Below are 8,280 nucleotides of genomic sequence, written 5' to 3' on the forward strand. Positions count from 1 at the left end.
GGAGGTTTATGTGCAAACTGGCAGGATCCTACATGGAACCACACAAACCAGCTCCCAGCCCATTGTTAATGCTTTCATCTCCCAAATACAAATTTTCTCTCCTTTACACCTCCAAACCCACACTTGACAGGCTGTAAATTTGCTGCCAAACCCAGTGGACATAAGAAATGTACAAAAACAGTAAGATAATTTCTCAGGTCCCAAAAATGCAAGTGACTTGCACGCCCATCTCCTATTTAGTGCAGGTCCCAGTGACCTCCAGGCTGGAGGTGCTGCCCCTTAGATCCTAAATCCTCCTCACAAGGCAGGAGGAGCCAAGAGGAGCCTCCAGCACCTTCCATGAGTCCCTTCCATGTGCCTAAAGCAAAACTCACCCACAGGGAATGAACTTCAGTCACAGCAGCCTAAAACTGCGCCCCAGGAGCTGAGATAAGAGAGGACAAATTAAACTACAGCGAAGACAAAATAAAATATACAGAGGGCTTTTCCACCCAGCTGCTCCCACCTGGGCTGAGCTAACCCAGCATCGAACCTGGAGTCAGTCTGGAGATTGGGCAAGGCTTTGGAATCACAGATTTGGGATATTTGCATTCACTGGATGCCGAGGAACACCACGTTTCAGTACCTCCCTCCCAATCCTGCAACAGGCATACTTTCAATTCCCAAATCAGCAGCTGGATGAAGCATGTAATTTTGAAACCCATTAATCCTTTCTAAGTCTTCCACCATGTGCATGTTTAAATTCCCACTTCTTGAAACAATATTATGATTTTTGAGGGAAGCAGAGCTTCTGAATGCTCTGGGTCAGCAGTACGAAACATCCCCAATTCCCACTGAAGTTGGATAAAGCATTGGGGTAATTTGCCTTCTGGCTTTGTGCCTGTGGGAGAAATTACCTATTAAAACTTCCTCTGAAACTGCAAGGATTGGAAATGTGCAACTGGAGAGGAAGAAGGTAGCTCAGATTCTCAAAAAAACAGGAGCTGACACTTAAAAACGAAAAGAAGGAGGGAAATATGTATTTCACTGCTCTCAGGGCTGTACTCAAATGCACCTGCAGGTCATGGCCCAGAGCCTGGGGAGATCAGGGCTCCCTTTTGCAAGACAACACACTCTGATCCTTCTGTGCACGTCTGCACTTGAGTTCCAAATTAATTAAAAGTCTGCAGCGGCACTCTGAACAACTTTCACCATAGTCAAGGCCCCAGCACAGCCTGTTGCAGCTCGGACACCTGGACTGCCATTCCCTCTCCACGGAGGTGCCCTCATGCCCTGCTCCCTTCTCTAGGGATGGCTCAGCCCATCAGGTTCATCCTGGCTGCCCCCAGAAGCAATAAACACCTCATTCCTCTTCTTTTCACCAGCAAGGGCAGCAGGAGCAGGCAGTGCTGCTGCAGCGTCCCTGGGCTCCTGGGCTGGCTCTCCCCACACCACAGGGAATGGACCTGTGCCATCTCTGGGCACCACTGACCCCCACTCAGCTCAGCTCAGCTCTGCTGTAAATGCTGTACTGAGCTCACAGCACCTTCTGGAGCAGGTTCTGGCCCAGCTGACCCAAGGATACATAATCATTGTCACTATTTTTATCCCTGTTCACGACATTTCACATTTCCCTGTAACGCTTAGTCACTTACCTGGCTTTATTTTGGGTTTATCCATGTCAGCCTGGTTATCTTGCTCCATACTTACTTCCTCCCCAGCTGCACCACCTGCAAATTTCCTCCCTGTCCATGTGCTGGCTCTGCAGGATGATCAGCCTTATGCAAACAGAAGTGGACCTGAATTTTCTGCTCTGCCACTCAGCATCTCCCTGTCCTGAACTGACACTGCCTCTGAGAGCTCTCCTGCGAGGAGACACTGAAAAGGACGGATTTAATATCAAAAACCTCATCCCCACCCCCAAGCCAGCCCCTGGTACACACAGACAGCTCAGATGGGCTCACCTGGCTCAGGATTTGCCTGTGCCATGAGTCAGGCAGCAGCTTTGAACCATCCCAAATGGAAACCCGGGCGGAGACAGAAGCAAATGGCAAGACAACGCTGGGGATCGTGCTGGGCATCACGGAAACAGGAATCCTCTTGGAGCAACGTTTCCTACTTGAAAAGAGGATGTGCTGGATGTGCTCGGTACTTTGCTGTGCTACAAAGTTTTACTTAAAAGCAGGAAAGCTTTGAAAAGCTTTTCTATTTTAGACAGGCAATACCACACTGAGCGTTCTTCCAAACGTGGTTTATTCCGGGTTTATGAACTTCCCAGAGCTAGGAGGGCCACACCAAACTCTTCATTCCCTGCTGGATTCACTTTACCATTTCAGCCAGACTCCAGCCACCAGCAATGGGATGTCCCTACCCACACATCAAGGGAGCACAGACTCCCAGGACTGCTCCCCATTCCACCTGATCCTCACGAGCTTTGTGGTGACCTTTGGCTTCCACAACAGCCAGGAAGAGGGAACTCTCCAGCAAAATGTGTCTTGAAGCACCCAAACAGACTCCTTGAACCTCTCACAGTCCTGCACAAAACACAGTCCCCTCTCACCTCCTCCTTTTCTGGGATGCAGTGACACAAACCAGCACCTTGCCAGGGAAAAGCAAGAGGGGAAGAGCGCTTCTGGGGTGGAGAGGGGAAGGGACAGAGCACAAAAGGTCAGGCAAGCTGACAAAGAGCAAGGCCTCAGACTGGCATTCCAGATCAGTCCCTGACCATTGCAATACCAGCTGCCCTCGTGCACATTTGGAAATGGGATACCCAGGGCACCAGCCCTGGCTCAGGGATGCTCGTACCTTCCTCACTCAGCTGGGGAGGGATCCAGCTCCAGAGACTCCAGCAGGCTCCCTCCATGGAGGAGCTGCCTCCTCTCCTTGTTGCTGTTGGGGTTTTTGCTGGTAATTGCATCTCTCCCAGGGCTTCTGCTGACACAGCCGTGGGAGAGCAATTGCTTTGTATTCACAGACAGAGAACTAAGTGGGCAAAACTTCTCAAATGGAGACCAAGGCTCTGCTTTGGAAAGCAAAAAATAAGCCACCTTGGTCTGGGATCACCTCTAAACTAATAAAGCTGCATCCACAGCAAGGACCTTTATTACAGTTTCAGCAAGAAGAAATGAAAAATCATTCTCTCCAGCCAGCATAATTATATTGGAAGAGTTCATTTAAAGTATAACCCAGCCCTTTGATTCTGCCTCGACTGACAAAATGTTCTTCAGATGCTCTGTTCAGTCACATTGGCTCAGTCACATCAGCTTAGCACAGCTGAAGGGCACTTCTAAAGCTTTCTTAAAGCTTCACAAGTCCTATTTGCTCATTCTATTATTATTTAAAGTTTCTCTAGATGGAAGAAAAGGATGAGCTCCCCACGGGCCTTTGCCAGCCCACAACATGTGAGAATTCATGGAAAAAGTAAAGTTAGCACTTATTTGACACAGGTCAGGGCTGCCTGTAATTATAATCATGTTAACAAAGTAACCTCCCTACTTCAGAAAAGTTCTAAAACCTCCTTATGAGTATCAGAGGTGTGGAAAAAAAACCCTTCTTTCTCTGTACAAAGACACAGCTAAAACGTATTAACCTGGTGCCCCAGGAGAGATGTACCACGAGTGAAACACAGGCGTGTTGTGTGTGTTCAGAGCGGTGTGAACACACCCCAGAGCACTCGGGATCCCTGGGAAGCAGCTGCCCTGCAGGACACAGCTCCGAGGAGGGCTGGTGGGGTTTAAAACGCTCCAGGTCTTCCTGAGATAAGTGACTGAAACGAGATGTGAGTTAAAAGCCACAGAGGCCTCTCCTGAGCGGCAGCAGGGAATAGGGAGGGCAGGCCCGAAAGCAGAGCTGGATTGTGCGACACCTGCCAGGCACAGAGCGGGAATCTGCAGCTCTTCCCTCCCTGCTCGCCGCTCCAAGGCACTGCTCCTCGCTCCGGGCTGCTCCTGTGACCCCTCCCGCACCCAGCACCTGCTGCAGCAGCCTCTCTCCAGGCAGAGCCTGGAAATGCTGTCCCTTGATGCTGGCAGAGGGCTCAGCCAAGCTCCCAGCACAGGCTGGACGGGATGAGAGCCGGCATCAAAGCCAGGGAGAAGCCTCAGCATCACGGCTGATCTGCGAACTGCTCAGCCCCAGCGTGGGGAGCTGCTGGGTGCTGAGTCCATCCCAGATCCAGCCCAGCCAGGAATTCTGCCCGCTCTGCCGCCTCGTCGCTTTAGAGATCAAAGCTGCACCTCCGGAAGAGAGATTTTACAGATACGAACAGACAGGAGGGGGAAAAAAAATGATGAAAAATGCAGTGTGACTTCTGAAGGGAACCACTTCACTCAAAGCCACACACGCACCTCGCTTCCTGCACCAGCCTCCCCAGGTTACCACGAGCCCCAGAAAAAACATCACGGCTCGAAATTCAAACTTGCACCAAACAAGTATTTTAGGAAACACACAAACGCAAGGGCAGCTCTTCACCAAGGTGATACAAACTGGAGGAGCAGCATCAAACCTGATGAGTATGCACCATCACACATGCCGGCTGAGCAAGGCTCAATTCCTCAAAACTCAATTCCTTAAAGTTTAAACTTCAGTGCAGCAGGTCTGAAGAGCATAACAAGCTCAAATTGGACTGGGTGTAAGATATCTACTTGAGAAATCCAACAGCAAAATCAGATTTTTCTGCAGCCTCGCGGTTACTGCACCTAAGGGCTGCAGCACAACCATTCCCCAACACAGAAATCACCTGGGACAGGTAACAGAAGAGAATAACAACTGAAGTTCACAGGATTTAGCAAGAACCTGGTGTTTAAAGAGATTCTCCCTCACCCATCAACACTAAGATCTGGCAAGAAGCTGTTCTAGACCGGGAGTTTTAGTCTGGAGTTCAGCAGAGCTGTCTGCAGGTGGTTGGGCACTCCCTGCAGACACACAGGCATCACCTTCCCAACCTGCCCACTCCCTCCCAGCTCTTTGCTGGGAGCAAGATCTCCTCCCAAAAAACACACCTCTGCACCTCTCTTAACCAAGTGAAACAATTCCATCTTGCCCTTGGCAGAACACCATGATGTGGGATGTTTTCCCTTGCTCTCCCACACCAGCACTGGGGAAGCAAAGAGCTTCTCCCGCAGTCCCCACATCCCAGCCTGACTTAGACCAACTTCCTCCCCTCTGGCCTCAGAGGGGTATAAGCAAGATCTGGCCTCAGACAGAACGGAGTTCATGGGGGAGGGGAGGAATTAAACTCCAAATGAGTCACTGTTCCCTGCCCATAATCCACAGCAACATCTGGGGATAGTCTGCCTGACTCGGACAGCAGCGGTTCCTAATGCTCTGCTCACAGGGCAGACCCAGCCAGGGCTCCTGGGAGATGCTTCCCAAAATAAAACCAGCGTGTCTGCAGGGTTAGGACTGACCTGAGCATTAGGAGTTGATGAGCTATTAGCCATCTCCTGCCCCAGTTACAGTCGTGCCATTCTCCTGAAAGCAAAACTGGACCGTGGAATCACAGAGGCACTCAAGAGCTGATTCCTCTGTCGCAGAGAAAAATTAATACTCATCCTCTCAAAAAGCACAAGGGAAAGGCAGCAGGATCAGGCCAATTGTGACAGAACAGAAAACATAAAGGAAGCCTTGGACACTCCCCCAGCGACAAAGATGAGAATCCTGTCTAATAAATCCAAGCTGACTGTAGCACTTCCAAAGCACTGCCGGTGTCACCTGCGCGGCCGTGCCACAACCTTCACCCCACACCGGGCAGACGTTCTGGGCCAGAGCACAGCCCTGCCAACAAAGGTACTGCAGACAGGGAGAGCTGGGAAAGGCAGCAGCCAGCCCATCACGCCTGGGTGGGCCCCGACCACCGCCCACACCTGGCTGTGGTCACAAGCAGCTGCTCAGCCCCAGCTCCAGTTGGTCTGTACACGAGTGTGCACCTGGATCACAGTCTGGGTATGATGCACACCTGGATCACAGTCTGTGTACAGTGTGCACACCTGTGTCACAGCCCATGCACAGCTGCACACCTGTGTCACAGCCCATGTACAATGCACATCTGTCTGACAGTCTGTGTACAACGCACACCTGTGTGACAGTCTCTGCACAGCTGCAAACCTGTGTCACAGCCCGTGTACAACGCACACCTGTGTGACAGTCTCTGCACAGCTGCACATCTGTGTCACAGCCCGTGTACAACGCACACCTGTGTCACAGTCTCTGCACAGCTGCACACCTGCGTCACAGCCCGTGTACAACGCACACCTGTGTGACAGTCTCTGCACAGCTGCACATCTGTGTCACAGCCCGTGTACAACGCACACCTGTGTCACAGCCCGTGTACAACACACACCTGTGTCACAGTCTCTGCACAGCTGCACACCTGTGTCACAGCCCGTGTACGACGCACACCTGTGTCATTACCTCAGGGCTCTCTCTGTGCACGGAGGCTCAGCAGCCAGCCCAGCTGCACTCGTGTTCACCTGAGGGCACAGACTGGTGACAAGTTTATATTCTCTGCACAGCCGGGGCAGGAGTTTGAGCTCGGCACAAGGAGCGGTGCTGCAGCCCCGTGTGCCCTCGCCCCCCCGGGCACGGTCCCGGCCCCGGCTGCTGTCACCCCACGGCAATGCCCGTTCTCCCGGGGGATGTGGCCGGGGCCGCTGTCCCCCCGAGCCCGGCGGGGTGACGGGGGCTCTGCGGGGCCTCTGCGGGCACCGCCACCCCCGAGCCGCTCCGGCTGGCACAGGGATGCTGTGGCTGCCCCCGGATCCCTGCAAGCGTCCCCGCTCAGGCTGGACGGGGCTTGGAGCAACCTGGGACAGTGGGAGGTGTCCCTGCCCGCGGCCTGGGGTGGCACTGGATCTTCAGGTCCCTGCCAACCCAAACCATTCCATGACTGGTTGTACATGCCCGGCGCGGCAGGGCAGCCCCGGCCGCGCTCGGGGAGGCAGAGAGCTGCTATCCCGTTCCCGGAGGAGCGGAGCGGCAGCGCCGGGAGCACAGTTCCGGAGCCGGGCTCCCCCGGGATGCGCGGCCCCGGCTCCCCCTGGGGCTCCTCCCGCCCGCGGGCCCGGGACCCTGCATGGCTCCCGCCCGCCGCCGCCCCGGACCCTGCATGCCTCATAGCACCGGCCCGCCCGCCGCCGCCGCCGCCGCGCCCGGCCGGGCCCCGGACTCTGGATGGAGCCGCGCCAGCGCCGCCCCGCCGCATGCGGCGGCCCCGGAACATGGATGGCGGCCCCGCCGCTGCCCCCTCCCGCCTCCGCCACACGCACTCGCTCCCACTGGGGGGAGCCCCGGAATCTGTATGGCACATACCACTGACTCACGGTGGAGGGGTGTAACTTATACAGAGTCCCGGGCCCCCCTACACACAATGGCAGCAGCTCCCACATTCTTCCCCTCAGAGGAGTTGGACTGAACCATGGGGCGGCGGGGGCACGGCCCCCCTCCCGGCCTCCGACAGAACCCGCCTGGCCCTGGGCGATACCACTCCACGCTCCCCCATCTTCCTTTCCCCCGCCCGGGTAGATGGACGCCGCCGCTCTCACTCACCTCGGCATCCACTGTGGCCATGGCCGGAGCCCCGGAGCGCAGCCCCGCCCCCCCGGCGGCTCCTCGCGCCTTGGCTCCGCCCCTTGCCCCTCATTCTTCTCAATGGAGACGCTGGGCCGGGCAGTGCGCAGGCGCGCGGCAGCATGGCGGCCCCCGGGGGCCCCGCTGTCCGTACGGAGTCATGGCGGCGCCCATCGGGAGGTGCCGTACAGCCGCGGTGACACGGGGACAGGGCTGGGATGGGGACGGACCCCGCGCTGCCCGCACCGGCACCCGCAAACCGCGGCTCCTCACTGCTCCTACCGAGACCCCCGAGTCCCCAGCACAGCCCGAGAGCAGCCACCGTCCCAACTGAGCACATAATGAGCTTCCCAAACTTTCAGCAGCACCCAGCTGCACAAGTGGCCCAAAAACCTACAGAGAATCCCTACAAAAATCCCAGGAAGAGTCAAAAAGTCTCTCTGTCTTTCCTGCCAAAAGGTTAACTATTGAAAATCACCTCCTTTTTTAGCTTCTCCCATATTTGGGCCATTTCAGCCCAGTTCGTGCAAGGTTTTTGGTGTCTGTCACCTGAAGACAGGGATGGGGCAGAGGGAGCAGCTCGCCCTGGCTCTGCCCCACAGAGGGGTCACTTCCAGCCTCTTCACTCCCCTTCCCACACCTCGAGCACCCACAACAGCTTCAACCCTCCCAAATCCCACAAGGCCCCTCCTAATGCCCAGGCCCTAAACCCATGACTGTAAAACAATTATCCCT

General features: G+C 55.1%; 1 protein-coding gene across 8 annotated transcripts in view; it reads right to left on the reverse strand.

Annotated features, from left to right (window-relative positions):
- LOC120761667 (histone-lysine N-methyltransferase EHMT1) overlaps positions 1 to 7,587 on the reverse strand; it is a 120,194-nt gene extending 112,607 nt beyond the window's left edge. For 4 of the 8 annotated variants that reach the window (XM_040083159.2, XM_040083173.2, XM_040083161.2 and 1 more), the window contains exon 1: positions 7,525 to 7,587. Coding sequence is in view for 4 of the 8 variants with exons in the window: in XM_040083174.2 (XP_039939108.1) it covers positions 7,525 to 7,545 (21 nt within the window). In the remaining 4 variants the exon portion in view is untranslated. The remainder of the gene's footprint in view (positions 1 to 7,524) is intronic. The other 4 variants (XM_040083163.2, XM_040083160.2, XM_040083174.2 and 1 more) reach the window with 3 other exon arrangements.
- Positions 7,588 to 8,280: the final 693 nt, after the last annotated feature.

Source organism: Hirundo rustica, chromosome 20 (assembly GCF_015227805.2).
Source record: "Hirundo rustica isolate bHirRus1 chromosome 20, bHirRus1.pri.v3, whole genome shotgun sequence".
Lineage (NCBI taxonomy): Eukaryota > Metazoa > Chordata > Aves > Passeriformes > Hirundinidae > Hirundo > Hirundo rustica.